This window comes from Lipomyces tetrasporus (assembly GCF_029532465.1).
Source record: "Lipomyces tetrasporus strain NRRL Y-64009 chromosome Unknown POJ06scaffold_7, whole genome shotgun sequence".
NCBI lineage: Eukaryota > Fungi > Ascomycota > Lipomycetes > Lipomycetales > Lipomycetaceae > Lipomyces > Lipomyces tetrasporus.
In genome coordinates this window covers 7,424-21,395 of record NW_026611602.1, presented here as the reverse complement: position 1 = coordinate 21,395, position 13,972 = coordinate 7,424, and the positions used below count along the sequence as shown (strand labels likewise).

The following is a 13,972-nucleotide window of genomic DNA, read 5'->3' as shown; positions in this document are numbered from 1 at the left end:
AGACTTCAAAATTGGCGGAGCATCTTAGGTGTGCTTCTTCTGAGGGGACGGCGACAGTCATAGTGGGTCACCCCATACACTGAAGTCAACTACACTTACACCATCTACATTTGAGGCGCCCGTTGATACACTACATTCAAGTCTCGCTTATTAATATACACTTACTCTACACTGACAAAAAAGATGTAGTTGATGTAGTTGATTGGATCTCTGATCCTGCTTTTCTTTTACGTCAACGACATCGTATTGGCGTACCGAAAGGCACAAGAAGAGACAGCACACTCGTTGGCCAATCGACTCCAAAGGATGTATCAGCCTTCAGGTGGAGAACCACTACAGTAGAAAAAGAAGACTAATCTGGTTATTAGCTATATCGACAAAATTGCCAATCTCTCCGAGTCAACAGGACAAAAGCCTACATCCCCGATGAAGAAGGAAGAACTCCTTCCATTTGACGGCGAAGCCTCCAAAGTACTCTCTACTCAAGACTGGTTCTATTCTCTACGCTGCCGTGATCACCCGACCAGACATTTCCTTCGCGACTTCAATCTTTCACGATTCAACATGAACCCCTCAGCCAAACACCACGATGCTGCGGATCAGGTTCTTGACTATCTGAAGAACACAAGATCCTTTGCTCTGCAACTTGGTGGAGAAGACGACTTCCTCGTAGCGAGCGTACGCCTCGTTTGCCTATCCCCCCGACCGGAAGAGCTCTCAAGCCTACGTGATGAGACTCTTTGGCGGAGTCATCGGCTGGCGAGCCAACAAGCAGTCAACAGTCACTTAATCGACTACAGAAGCCGAACTCCTCGCCTTCGCACAGGCAACCAAAGAAGGAATATTTGTTTCGCGGCTGATTACCTAAAATCCAATGCGACAACGCTCAGACGATCCGGCTGGTCTGAAGAGATAACCAAGTTGCAGACCAGGCTGCAACATGTGGACATCCACAATCACTGACTACGGCTGGAGGTATTCAATAAGAGGATTGAGGCTGTGTACGCACCGTCAGGGGAAATGATTGCCGACGGCCTAACAAAGGTGTTGGTTCACACAGCGTTTCGGAAATTCGTGGACCAACTGGGACTGGTTGATATCACAGCACAGCTGGAAGAGAAGAGAGCACAAGAACTGCGAAACGACCCTGAGAGCTCTCATAGGATTGCGACCCAGCCTGACGAAGAGAGTGACTCCGAATAAGGATGTTCGCAGCCTTGGAAGGAATCGGCTGCAGCTGGGGGGTTGTGTTAGACAGAAAACACCTTTTATAAGGATAAGGAAAGATATTGTGAAACATAGATTAGAGTTAAATGAGGGTGCAGCCCTCGACATAGATAAGAAATGTTTATAAAGACGGGAGGAGTCTCACAAGGAAAATACACAAGACAATCAACTCATAGGTCCACAGTAGCAATTAACTACAGATCAAATTGGGCAAGAATAAACAAAAAGCACGACAATAAATCTTGGCACTCGAATTGCAAATTATGCCTTCGCTTCGTCCACATTCTCAACCATCGTTTCCGCGCCCTTCGGCGTATCCAGCGCAGAAGTAGTCCCATTAAATGGATCGACACGGGTGGACGTAAACTTTCTCGCACTAATCTTTCGCTCAAACAGAATATCAAGCTCACTATATGCCAGTCCTTTCGGTTCTGGCAGTCTGAAATAGGTCCACAAGATGAACAACGCATTGATTCCAGCCCAGAAAAATCCGGTTTTAGCTTTCCAGTTCCACGCGGTAGGGTTGAGCATGTACGGTGTAATAATATTGTTGATGATGCCGCCAATGTTGTACGCATTTCGCGCAATGACGATTGTTTTGGAACGGAGCCTCGTAGACGGAATTTCTGCAACAATTGAATAGCAGACAGGGCCGACAGTGCAGTCGTACGCGACAGTGAATATGAGAAGCATGGAGCCAATTGCCCATTGGCCACCACCCTCGGCAGCCGGTGTAACAGAGATAACACCGACGACGATAAGTAAAACGAACATGCTGCCTAAGCCGCCAAGATACAGGGTACGACGACCAAAGTATGTCATGAGCAACCACGAGAACATTGTTCCCAATCCTCCGAGAGCAAATTGAATGAGAGTAAAATTGAACGATTGCGTAGTGGATAAACCTGCTTGCTGATAGAAGTATGTGGAGTAACCCATAAGTGATGAACCGCAGAAAGTCTGCGTGAGCCAAGTAACTACTGCGATCTCTGTCCGCCTCAAATCGGTGTGCTTCAGGCAGTCAAAATATGATGTTCCGACGGAAACTTTTTTCTCCATCTCGTTGGTGTGGATCATCATAGCCACCGCTTGTTCTGAGTTAAAGTTCGTGTCGGCGCCTTTCGTAGTAAGAGACTCAATGGCTTTCGTAGCTTCCTCAATCCTGTCGTGACGGACGAGCCACCATGGCGATTCCGGAGCAAAGATGACGCCTATGACTATAGGAATAGGCCAGAACCACTGAATTGCATAACAAGCTCTATACCCCCACTCGCCCTGGACACCCAGCATACCTCGCACAATTCCAGCTGCGATAAACGAGCCAATGACCCAGCACAAATTGACGTAGGTGGTGAGATAACCACGAAGTGCAATTGGACACACCTCGGCCGCATAAGCACAAGTTATTGTTTGGAAAGCACCCCATGGCAAACCACAGAGAATATAGCCAGCCAGCAATGTCTGCACATTGGGAGCGAAGAACTGAATGAATACAAAAGCAGCGATAGCGATTAGCGCAGCGATCATAGTCTTGCGGTATCCAAATCTGTCGGCGGCGTAGCCTGCGAAGTATAATCCGCAGATTTGTCCGACCTGTCCACCATTAGATAATCCGGACTGCCAGGCTGCGGATATTACGTAGGAGCCATCTGGCTGGAGTGTACCAAACTTTTCGTTAAAGGCTGGAAACGCGTAGAATGATCCAAGAAGGAGAGTATCGTATCCTTCCATGATAATTGCACTGGAAAGTACGATAGACCATGCGACAGCTTTTGGATAGATCTTAAGTGCCTGCCGAAGAGTCATCTGGCGTTCGAATGCTGTGGCATCTTTGGCCTCAACTAGCAAGTCCTGATTGAGGTTTTGAGTGACAACGGGTTGCAGGGCAGCCGGCTGAGCGACATCCACGTTGGAATGGTCTTCTGTCTTGGTGAAGTGCATTGTACTGGAGAGAGGTGCAGCGACTTTGGCGAAGCAAGTAGGTGGTCGGGAAATCTTATATGTAAGTCCGACAGCCGTCCAAAACCAGTCCCCAGGTAAAATTATCCAATGATAATTTAGCGGGGAAGTTACCCCGCATTGTGATCTGATTTTGCCACAATGAGAAAAAAAGGCACACTGAGACTAGAATGCGGGCGAACCTAACTTCGCGAAAGAGTTGTCCGGGAGATGGGCCGTGATCGACTGCACTCGGCGCGGGCGGCGGCGTGACATATGTCACATGAGTTCTTGGCTGAGGCACAAGGGTGTCGCGAAGTAACTCCGAGATTCGCCCGACAACGCCCACATCGACCTAATGCAAGCAACCACGATCTCCAACAATGGTTCAAGGATACCTATAATCGGAATATCTCATCTTCTTCAGTGTCTGAAATCCTTTCTTCTCGGTATAGTCACCTTGACCAGTCATCGAGTGATCGAGCCCCGGCGCCGGATGCAAAACGTTTTCGACGTGAACTTTGGCCTGAGCTAGAAGCTGCCTTATATGCATGGATACAGCGAGCAGAGGGCCACATAATAATAACTGGAGAGATTATAAAGGAAAAAGCACTGTTCTTTTGGAAAAATCTTCCCGCTTACGAAGGGAAGGAGATGCCTACACTCAGTAATGGCTGGTTACACAATTTTCAGACCAGACGATCTATTAGGAGTCTCACACAATATGGAGAAGATGGAAGTGTAAAGCAACAGAGTGCTGAGCAGATGATTGAAGTTCGACAGGCGTTAAGCGCGTATAGCCTTAGGGATCAGTTTAATTGCGACGAGACGTCTCTTTATTGGAAGCGAGTACCTGATAAAAGTCTTTCAACACGAAGCCTTCCTGGAAGAAAAAAGGAAAAAGCAAGAATAACTGCTCATATATGCTGCAATGCAGATGGATCGGAGCTTATGCCAACCTGGTATATTGGAACTGCTAAGACTCCCCGTGCTTTTAGAGCTGCGGGTATCAACATTCACAATTTAAATATGATTTGGCGGCATAATCGCAATGCTTGGATGACAACAGTTATTATGGAGGAATGGCTTCGCTGGTTCGATTCGAAAATGGTTGGTCGAAAGGTGGCGCTTCTCATGGATAATTTCTCAGCGCATGAAGCCGCTGTTCACAACATCAACACGAGTTGCTATCCTTTATGCAATATCTTGATTATCTGGCTTCCGCCAAATGCAACAAGCAGATATCAGCCTCTTGATCAAGGGATTATCCGCACATGGAAAGCTTATTGGAAGCGACAATGGATTCATTATATGCTCAGTGAATATGAAGTAGGAAAAGATCCGGTTAATAGCATGAATGTCCTAAAGGCGCTCCGCTGGGGCATTCAAGCTTGGGAAAGGGACATGTCACCGGATACTATTATCCGTTGCTTCCAAAAAGCGTTGTGCAACGTAGAAGAAGTTGCAGATTCTCCGGAGCCGGCTATTACAGATATATCAAACGGTCTTGCCCAACTTCGGGAATCTAACTATATAGGAGATGTTATGGATATTAATAACTTTCTAAATCCTGCCGATGAGACCGTTCAGGATGATCTTGAACATATTGACGAGCAAATTCTTGCTCAATTTGGACCCGAAATTGAGGAGGAATCAGATGAAGAGATTGAGGTCCTTCCGAAAATTTCGGTCGGTGAGGCAATCGAGGCGCTATATAAGCTTCGTCTTCATGAAGAGCAGCAGCATGAAGGAAATCAGGCTTTTATTAAAGACCTTCTTAAACATGAGCGAATTCTAAATGCTAGAAAGCTGGGGGGACAGCAGCAGAAGGATATTAGAGCATAGTTTTAGAGTTAAATTAGAAAGAGCAGTGTTCCTTGATATAACGAAAAGCTCGATATAACGAACTGAAAGTCTTGGCTGAATTAATTCGTTATATCGAGGGTTTACTGTATCTCTTCCAATGAGATTCCATATCGAGATCATTAAATCTGGAGAAGCTGAGGGTGCAACTGGTCCTCACGAATGTGTGGTGGATGTTGGCAAAATTTTGAAGTAATATAATTCTAAACCCTGGTTCAGGTTCCTGGATACAGAGAGGGTTTAGCGAGCATATCAGCAAGAAGAAAGTAACTCATCTGCTGGCGCGCGTCACAGTCCTGAAAGTTCGAGAGCTTCAGACACTTCGAGAGCCGGACCTGAAGCTCCCCCTGTTGCCAAACAAGGAACGAACCGTGGCAAGCGAGGTCCCGCTGTCAAGGAAGAAGAACAATAAAGGCGTTACTGACTCTCCATTGACGCCAGGCGTATATGATCATCTGACGCAAGCCGTTGTTCCAAAAGTAGTTGACGTGGATAATCGCACCATTGATTCTTTGGTCCGTTCGTACACCTGGAGAATGAAGAAATACTATCACTAATACACACCAACATCATTATTACCACTCCTCCGGTCCCGTGAGAGCATTGATTCTTGAAGACTGCAGTCTAGTTGTTGAGATAATATCAGCTCCTCTGTGCAATTAAAATCCTCGTTGACTCACGAGTGTGATGAAAAGAGCCCTGGCCGGTATCGGAGTAGCGACGGAGCCGCACCATAGGGCTTTTCCCCACTTAATTACAATTGCATCCAGAGTTACGCATTGTTGTTTGTTCTAGTTCTTGTTCTACAAACGGATGGCATGGCAGTTATAAAAGGAGGTACTCCTACTCACTGCCAGGCCAGGGAAAGGATCCTGTCTTCTAGTTGAATATATTTTGTTCCCTGCTTGCACGCCTTGGCTTGCCTTGCCCGTAAGCGTCCTTCTAGCCTAGATCCAGCCCAGCCTTGTGACAGTATATATGTGAGATCTACTGAATCAAATAGACAAAAGACTCGAATGGGAGCAATACAATCTTTCCACTTATCTCACTTCTATCATTATTGGTTAACAGAATCTTTCCCGGCACAACATACTCTTCTGGTACAATTCACTCACTGGAGAATCCTTGAATGAAGTGACGATCAGCGCTTCAATGGATCCATACACGCGCTTGTATGCATACCGAATTTGCCATACACAAGAACATCTTTGAACTCGCGACGTAGCCGGAAACTGATTGCCAGTATGCGTACACGCTAGAGGGATCATTCACCTGAGATTCGGCGTGTAATGTAATTTTCTGAAGTCCTCATTGATGTCCATCCACGGAGTGACGGTACTAAAACCAGCGTTCTCAGACGCGTCCCATTGCATCGATGTGCGCGCGTTATCTCGCGCCTTCTTCTGCAATTTCAGTAAGAACACCGTCAAGAACTTCTTGATTCCCCAGTGGCAGCCAGTCCTTGGTACTAAGTAAGTATTCGAGATCGCGATACTCCTCGACCCCCCCCCCTCTTTTGGTACATTAGCAAGACCGAGCTCTCGACCCTGCTATATGAAGATCGCGCCAGACTACCCCAGGCAAGTAGCCAGCATTTTTGTGCAACCTTGCGCACGCTTGGTCATCGGATACGAACCGGGAAACAGATTAGCCTGGTCATAATTTTCGAGGTAAATCGCGTTCTAGCCGTCGTTCGTTTTCATGAATGACTGCCACTTGTCGACAATTGCCTTGAGTTCGGTGAGCGCCCAGTTACGATGAGTGAACATGACTGCGGAGCTAGCGCGGGTAGAGCAATGGTCAAGTTTGACGGCCGAAGTATCCGCGGCGACGACGGTGAACGCCATGATTCAGCATTCGACAAAAGACATCCTACGGTGGGGGTGATGATCTGCCGGGAAAAGGGGAGGGAGGGGGGGGGGGTCGGCTCGTCCCTATTTGCGCGAAGTTACACCATTTGACATTTGACACACGCAATAACCATCCGGAACGGAGAATCATCGGCGCAGCAAGCAAGCAGCATCTTCCACGATTTTCTCTACGTGGACGCCATCTCCTCTTTCCTCTCGCCAAAGGACAAAAGCCTAATTAGTATATGTCTTACTTTCGACTCGAGCGCTTGAAATACAATTTACTTGGAGTAAAAGTGGGGCAGTGATTTTGTTAGTTTTGGGACCATAACCCGACCGTCTTCTAATTCTTATCGGTACGGTTCAAGCGATTGGAAGGTCCAAATATGCCTTATACATCCTGTCAGGTTATTCGATGTCTTGACGGCAGATATGCGCTCAAACGCAGGGCAGAGATCGGCAGCATATTCTATTTGCCATGTCCACGTGAAGAGTTTGGATCACCGGAACAGTGCCAGTATCCCGGGAAGGCCAAAATTATGGACCTGCGGACTTTTCTCGTGATGGTTTCTAGCACAAAATTGTCGCGCAGACCTGACAGTTTCCCCGCAGAAAGGGATTGAAGCTCGTGCAGTTCGAATACAATCGAGCTTGGACGTGCGCTAATGCTAAATTACTGCTGGTTTTTGTTGTTTGTTAGTGTCAACTGCACCACTGGTCAGTTAGTCGAAGGCACAAAATCTTTGTAAAACATGCGATATTGACAATAATACCTTACGTAGGTATGAATCCTGCGGCCTAGCTGCTCCCCCCAGCGCCGAAATACACCCGACGAGAATTATTGTCGGCAATGGATCGGCGAATTCTATTTCATCTTGAAACAGTGGTTTATGCCCAAGGAAGTACCAAAAACAATTTCCTTCACGATGGCCAGAAACATTATCATTGCCGATTTCCCATGATGTTTGTATTGAGCCAATCGGGTGAATCTCGGAGCTACTTCGCGACATGAGGGTTGCGCACAGGCCAACTTCATTGGACCTCGTGTCACGCCACCCTGGTCGAGGCAGTCACTCCACATTCCCCACATTTTTACTAGTCTCTATCTAGTCTTGTTCCATGGCTGGCCACCGACAGATTTCACTATTCTAATCTCTCAGTAACTTTTTCCACCTTCGATTGGCAGGCCCTGTGGCCGCCCCCAACCTTGGTGACGAGCCGCAGATAGCAATTTGCGGGGTAGTTTCGCCGCTAAACCGGCTTTGATTGACGGGGTCTCAGATATATAATTTGACATCCCGCCTGCTCCCCAGACTTGATTTCGCTAAAATCATTTCTGGCTCCAGCAAACTGTACTCCAAGACCGAACGCGACTATTCTCCTGAGGCTGGCGTCGAGCCGACTGCTCTTCGTCCGGTTGTCGCTCAACAAAACTCGAATCCGGACTTGCTAGTTGAGGCCAAAGATGCCACAGCATTCGAACACCAGATGACTCCTCGCGAAGCATTTAAGATTTATCCAAAAGCTGTCGCGTGGTCTATCCTACTTTCCGCTGCAATCACCATGGAGGGATACGATACGATCCTTCTCGGATCCTTCTATGGGTTTCCTTCCTTTGTTCAAAAGTTTGGTACACTCCAACCAGATGGCACCTACTCAATATCCGCAGCTTGGCAAGCCGGATTATCTAATGGTGCCCAGGTGGGAGAAATCGTTAGATTATTCTACGCTGGCTACGCGTCCGAGAGATTTGGATACCGCAAGACTATGATCTCTGCGCTCCTGGCTATTATTGCCTTTATCTTCATTCAGTTCTTCGCTCCCAACATCCAGACATTGCAAGCCGCCTATGTTCTCTGTGGTCTAACGTCGTATGTCAACCTCTGCTGGGTAATAGGCCAACTACTAGCGTCTGCTGTTCTCAGACTCAAGCTCTCAGTGAACGGCGTATGGGCTTACAGAGGCTGCTATGCCGTCCAGTGGTTTTGGCCAATACCCCTATAATTGGCGTGTGGTTTGCCCCAGAATCTCCGTGGTGGCTGCTCCTCCATGGTCGAACTGAAGAAGCGGCCAAAACTATCGATCGACTTGTCACAAGCACCCGTTCGGACTCCAACACTGAACAAAAAGTCGCAATGATGTTTTACACTAACGAACTTGAGCGTAAAGCTGCTGAAGGTACATCTTTTCTGGACTGTCTCAAAAGGACCGATCTTCGAAGGACTGAGATCGCGTCTGTCGTGTGGTTTACCCAGGCCTTTTGTGGAACTGCTCTTATAGGTTACTCGACTTATTTTTATGAACAAGCGGGGTTGCCGACAACTCAATCATTCAACTTTACTCTCATTCAGAGTAGCATTGGAATTATCGGAACGATATTTTCATGGATCTTATGACTTTTGCAGTTCGTCGCACATTATACCTTAGGGGCATGTGTATCATGTTTGTGCTCCTCATCGAACCCTGTACAGGCAGCCGGGCAAACAATCAAACAAGAACAATAGCTATCCATCGTATACAGGTATCGGAGGCAACCCCGAAAGTAAGAAAAATACTTACAAATCGTGTAATGTAAGTAGTGTAGCGTAGGCCAATGAGCACGCAAACGGGAAGACGTCTCACAAACGCGGCGTTTTCGAACACTAGTGCTTGCCTGGGAATCTGAAAATGACAACGCCATCGTAGGCTAAGGTTAGGGGTGGTCTATCCCATAAGTAGCATTATGCTTCGTCACGAACGAAAAAAGCGATTCGTATATCCGGGTTTTGCGACAATTGAGTAAGCAGAGAGTATAGGAGCACAAGATGAAGTTAACAATTGCGAGAGAGGAAATCGTTTCATGGAAACACGCCTGGCCGTTGTAATTACAGACGCAGATAAGGCACTCATGACAGCCGTGGCCGGGGTGTACACAAGTCGTTCAACCAGCTCTGTCTCTTCATCAACCAATGGTGGATAGGCGGAACCGCAGAACGCTGGACCGAATTATGCATATCGCGCTATCCGAACTTTGGGATCAGCACGTCTTCTCGAGTTGAGGAAGTCGCAGTGCTTTGAAGGTGCTTTAGGTTCATCTGCCGCGACGCTTTATGCGGGCCAAAAGTTGAACCACAGGAACAGTCAGCCGTCAGATCAACTCGGTGTGCTCAAACTCAATTGAAAACATCATTGTCCGTTACGATATCAGGACGCAGGCCGAAACGTCGATGCTCTATCTCTCGATCTGCGTTGGAGTTGATACATGCCCAGGTGATGAAGAAAGTTCACGGGCAGGAGGAGCCTGAAGCTCTGGAAAAGTGCAATTGCGCCACCGGAATCCGATTCGATACCTTCTGCCTTGCTCGCACCATATACAACTTGCTGTGCCCATTCAAGTTAACCAAATTGTAACGTGCATGTAGTAATATACCCTTGCAGATCACCGTAATAAAGGTATATTAAACAGCAGTTCAGTAGAAAATGTGAAAAAAAAACTACAACTTTGGAATAGGTAGATAAAATGTGCCAGCGATAAGGTTCATGCTAAGGCATGTGGGTAACACTAAAAAGAGAAGGTCACGTCAAGAGAGTAAATAGTTGTGAAGTGCGGAACTGGGCTCATGAAAAGCTAAATATATATAGCTTGTGCACATGCCACTCACGCATGATCAAAGGTGTTATCGTTACTGATAATAGCCCGTACCCAACGAGAAACTTGACATTTACAGTCCTCCTCATGTTACTTCATCAAGGGTTGTCGTATGACACATAAGTAATTCTCATATGAGATTGTTTCACAATTACGTATGACAAATGAGCTGATCCTCCTAAAAGAAGAATAGTCTGAGGGGTTTCACCGAAGTTGAGTAGGCTATCCTGACATGAAAGACTTGAGAATAAAGACTTGAGAATAACCTCATGTGAAGAATCACTTCTTGTTGAGGATTAGACACAAATCATATGTATTCATGTGCATATATAGAGGTCAAATTACCTTGGATACGAGAGTTGATCACAGAACTCAATCTACGGAAATCCAACAACCCCTTCCATAAGGTTCTAATCGAACTTTTCTTTCACTGTGCTCTATCAATCCATATCGTTAATTTCATCAGATGAAAGTGGGGATTGGAGCTAGAGGCACCCTGAACTCTTTGTCAAATACATCCGGACATATCTGTTACGCGACGAGATGTGCATAATCTCCGAACAGTTGTCAAGCGAAATGATCTCAACTGATTGTCTCCCATACAAGCGTTACCGTTCCAGCTTGACGAGGATTCGGATTATATCTCCTTCAACCAACGTGATTCTAATCAACGGGTTACTCGACTGATGTTTATTCACAAATGGGCGATTGAGTTGCTTCGCCATCATTCTGAGGTCCTTCTTATGGATAGCACGTATAAGACCAACCGCTTTCGGCTACCATTTGTTAATACCAACGGTTTGGCTTCCATAAATCGCACCTTTGCCGTTGGCAGTTCCTTTCTTAGCGATGACAGGGAGGATTCTACTTTGTGGATCTTCCAACAGTTACAAACCGTATATGATCGACTGGGTCTGAATACCCCTGTTAAATATCACTGGCATCTGGACGATTGGGTTTGGATATGGAAGACACTAATTGTTTATTTCTATATAACCAAAATGTAGGTATATCCTTTAAAGCAGCAAGACAAATGCCTCAAATGGTCGTAACACAATCTCTCCAGCTATATCGATTCTATCATAGTTTGACAACAAGATCTTACCTGGTTTAAGATACTCTTCGGGAACAGCCCATTTGGTCTCAGTATCTTTAAACAATGTGACGATCAGCGCGTCACTAGAACCATACGTGCGCTTGTATGCAAAAACATTCTCGTTTAACGCATCCACAAGGCTAAATGTGCCGTACACCAGGATGTCTTTAAACTCTTTTCGTAGACGAAATACGGATTGCCAATAAGCGTACACACTGGAGGCATCGTTTACTTGCGCCTTAGCATTCCACTCTTGGTAGTCCTCGTTGACGTCCATCCAGGGTACGACCGAACTGAATCCAGCATAAGTAGTCTCGTCCCACTGCATTGGAGTTCTAGCATTGTCGCGTGCTTTTTTTTGCATTTCAGAAAGAATACTGGCAAGAACCTCTTGCGATGCTCCGGCGGCAACGTTTTCCGCGTAATTGTTAAGTGATTCGATATCGCGGTACTTGGCGACGCCCCATGTTTTCGGCACATTTGCCAGGCCCAGCTCTTGCCCTTGGTAAACAAAGATGGTACCGGATTGGAATCCCAAGAAGGTCGCTAACATTTGTGCGGCGACCCTGCGAACATTTGGCGCGTCGGAGGCGAATCGGGAGACAGACCTGGCCTGGTCGTGATTCTCTAGATAAATTGCGTTCCAGCCATCATTCACCTGCATGAATGTTTCCCACTTGTTGACGATTTCCTTGAGTTCCGTCAGTGCCCAGGTCCGCGGAGTGAATCTGCCGGTAGAACCAATGTCAAGGTTGACAATCTCAAACTGGATAATCATGTTAAGTTCGTTACGTTCGAAGCCAACGGCCTTAATTATCTCAGTTGGGTCGTACACTCCTGGCATCTCACCAACGCTGAATGCATTGTATTCTTTCAGGATTTTTCCTAGACCTTGAAGATACTCATGGAGACGGGGACCAGACGAATAGAACATATTCCCTGTCTGGTATTTCGCTGCGGGATTGGTAATAGGCGCATCCGGCATGGCGGGATCCTTGCTGATTTGGTTTATAACATCCAGACGAAATCCATCGACGCCCCTGTCGAGCCAGAAACGCACAATATCGTGCACCGCCTCCCGCACTTTTGGATTTTCCCAATTTAGATCGGGCTGTTCTTTGGCGTACAGATGAAGATAGTACTCGTCGCTCTTTTCATCGTACTCCCATGCACTGCCTGGCGTTCAGTGTTAGAGCGAGGGAAATCGCGCACATTTAAGTAGCCTTACCTCCAAAAGCTGCTGACCAGTTGTTAGGTGGCAGACGCGATCCATCGGCGGCATATTTTGGATTCTTCCATATATACCAGTCACGATACGGGCTGTTCTTCGACGAAATAGCCGATTGGAACCACTGATGCTTATCTGATGTGTGGTTGACGACAAGGTCCATGACCAGCTTCAGACTACGTTTGTGAAGGCCACTGATAAGATCGTCAATGTCGCTGAGAGTGCCGTATTGCTCGTGAATATCTTTGTAGTCAGAAATATCGTAACCCATGTCAACCTGGGGCGACTTGTAGCACGGGCACAACCAAACGATGTCGACACCAAGACCAGCGATATAATCTAGCTCAGACACAATTCCAGGGATGTCTCCGATGCCGTCGCCGTTGGAGTCCTTGAAGGATGCTGGGTAGATTTGATAAACATTAGACTCTTTCCACCAAGTCCGGTGAACCGCTAAATCTTCTGTGATCGACATTGTCTATTCGCACGTAATATATCGGCAATTATTTGGTTGCCACAGTCAAAAAATGGTCCGGGGTCAGCTTTTATATCTTGACCTGGGCAGGGAGCAGAGATTCCGGGGTCTCTCGAAGCGGAGCTTCTTCGGTCTCTTGCCAGCGCCGCCATTGCGGTTAATTTGGCAAGGTATTATTGTTGCATCCAGACTAGTCCCCACAATGTATATTGGCAGCAATCAAAACATAATAACGCCACCACCTTTAAGAAATTCGGACCAAAATTAAAATAGATTGTAGATCAAATGATCCATAAAGCTTCCACTATTTATTTCATGTGGCAGTTCAAATTGAGAATATTGTGGTATAATGAAATTCGCGGGTACGGTGGACCTTAACTATGGGACAACAAAATTATGGCCGCCAGTTGTTACCCTGCCTTCTTACTTAAAACTTAGCGTGTTATTAGGTTTAGGAAGCCTACATGCCTAAAACGGAATAATGTGCAGTTATATGGCAGTGTGTCCGACGCCAAATGCAACTGGTCGAAAAACATAAATGCAACGTGTAACTAAACAAACAATTTTCAATCATATCCCAATACCACGAATTCCCGTTGTGGCCCGTCCCAACTCAACTAAGAAGTCCATAAAGCACTCTCTAAATTGCTTTGTTGTATCTTGTTCT

At 46.5% G+C, this 13,972-nt stretch overlaps 5 protein-coding genes across 5 annotated transcripts; 2 read left to right on the top strand and 3 right to left on the bottom strand.

Moving 5' to 3' along the window:
- Nucleotides 1-1,338: 1,338 nt before the first annotated feature.
- Nucleotides 1,339-3,307, bottom strand: POJ06DRAFT_291328 (general substrate transporter; the record flags this gene model as incomplete). The annotated part of the gene is made up of 2 exons (XM_056190366.1): nucleotides 1,339-3,078; nucleotides 3,254-3,307. 2 exons carry the CDS (start codon nucleotides 3,305-3,307, stop codon nucleotides 1,489-1,491), a joined length of 1,644 nt encoding a protein of 547 aa, XP_056042435.1. The 3' UTR covers nucleotides 1,339-1,488.
- A 3,291-nt stretch (nucleotides 3,308-6,598) lies between these two features.
- Nucleotides 6,599-6,932, bottom strand: POJ06DRAFT_255657 (uncharacterized protein). The gene has a single exon (XM_056187917.1). It carries the CDS (start codon nucleotides 6,873-6,875, stop codon nucleotides 6,711-6,713), a length of 165 nt encoding a protein of 54 aa, XP_056042434.1. The 5' UTR covers nucleotides 6,876-6,932; the 3' UTR covers nucleotides 6,599-6,710.
- Nucleotides 6,933-8,366: 1,434 nt separating this feature from the next.
- POJ06DRAFT_282161 (major facilitator superfamily domain-containing protein) lies at nucleotides 8,367-9,274 on the top strand (the record flags this gene model as incomplete). Its single annotated transcript, XM_056190001.1, has 2 exons — nucleotides 8,367-8,860; nucleotides 8,977-9,274. The coding sequence occupies 2 exons, from the start codon at nucleotides 8,367-8,369 to the stop codon at nucleotides 9,272-9,274; spliced, it is 792 nt and encodes a 263-aa protein (XP_056042433.1).
- A 331-nt stretch (nucleotides 9,275-9,605) lies between these two features.
- POJ06DRAFT_255656 (uncharacterized protein) lies at nucleotides 9,606-10,294 on the top strand. The gene is made up of 2 exons (XM_056187916.1): nucleotides 9,606-9,774; nucleotides 9,795-10,294. Exons 1-2 carry the CDS (start codon nucleotides 9,718-9,720, stop codon nucleotides 9,933-9,935), a joined length of 198 nt encoding a protein of 65 aa, XP_056042432.1. The 5' UTR covers nucleotides 9,606-9,717; the 3' UTR covers nucleotides 9,936-10,294.
- Nucleotides 10,295-11,477: 1,183 nt separating this feature from the next.
- Nucleotides 11,478-13,640, bottom strand: POJ06DRAFT_296056 (glycoside hydrolase superfamily). The gene is made up of 2 exons (XM_056190530.1): nucleotides 12,831-13,640; nucleotides 11,478-12,778 (listed from the first exon to the last, which is right to left on the bottom strand). Exons 1-2 carry the CDS (start codon nucleotides 13,303-13,305, stop codon nucleotides 11,523-11,525), a joined length of 1,731 nt encoding a protein of 576 aa, XP_056042431.1. The 5' UTR covers nucleotides 13,306-13,640; the 3' UTR covers nucleotides 11,478-11,522.
- Between the last annotated feature and the right edge of the window lie 332 nt (nucleotides 13,641-13,972).

Bases quoted from the DNA above. Each gene is read 5' to 3' on its own strand.
- POJ06DRAFT_255657 (XM_056187917.1), bottom strand. From the start codon at position 6,875: ATGGCGTTCACCGTCGTCGCCGCGGATACTTCGGCCGTCAAACTTGAC.
- POJ06DRAFT_255656 (XM_056187916.1), top strand. From the start codon at position 9,718: ATGGAAACACGCCTGGCCGTTGTAATTACAGACGCAGATAAGGCACTC.
- POJ06DRAFT_296056 (XM_056190530.1), bottom strand. From the start codon at position 13,305: ATGTCGATCACAGAAGATTTAGCGGTTCACCGGACTTGGTGGAAAGAG. The intron at 12,779-12,830 runs GTAAGGCTACTT...ACTGAACGCCAG, and splicing joins CTGGTCAGCAGCTTTTGGAG to GCAGTGCATGGGAGTACGAT.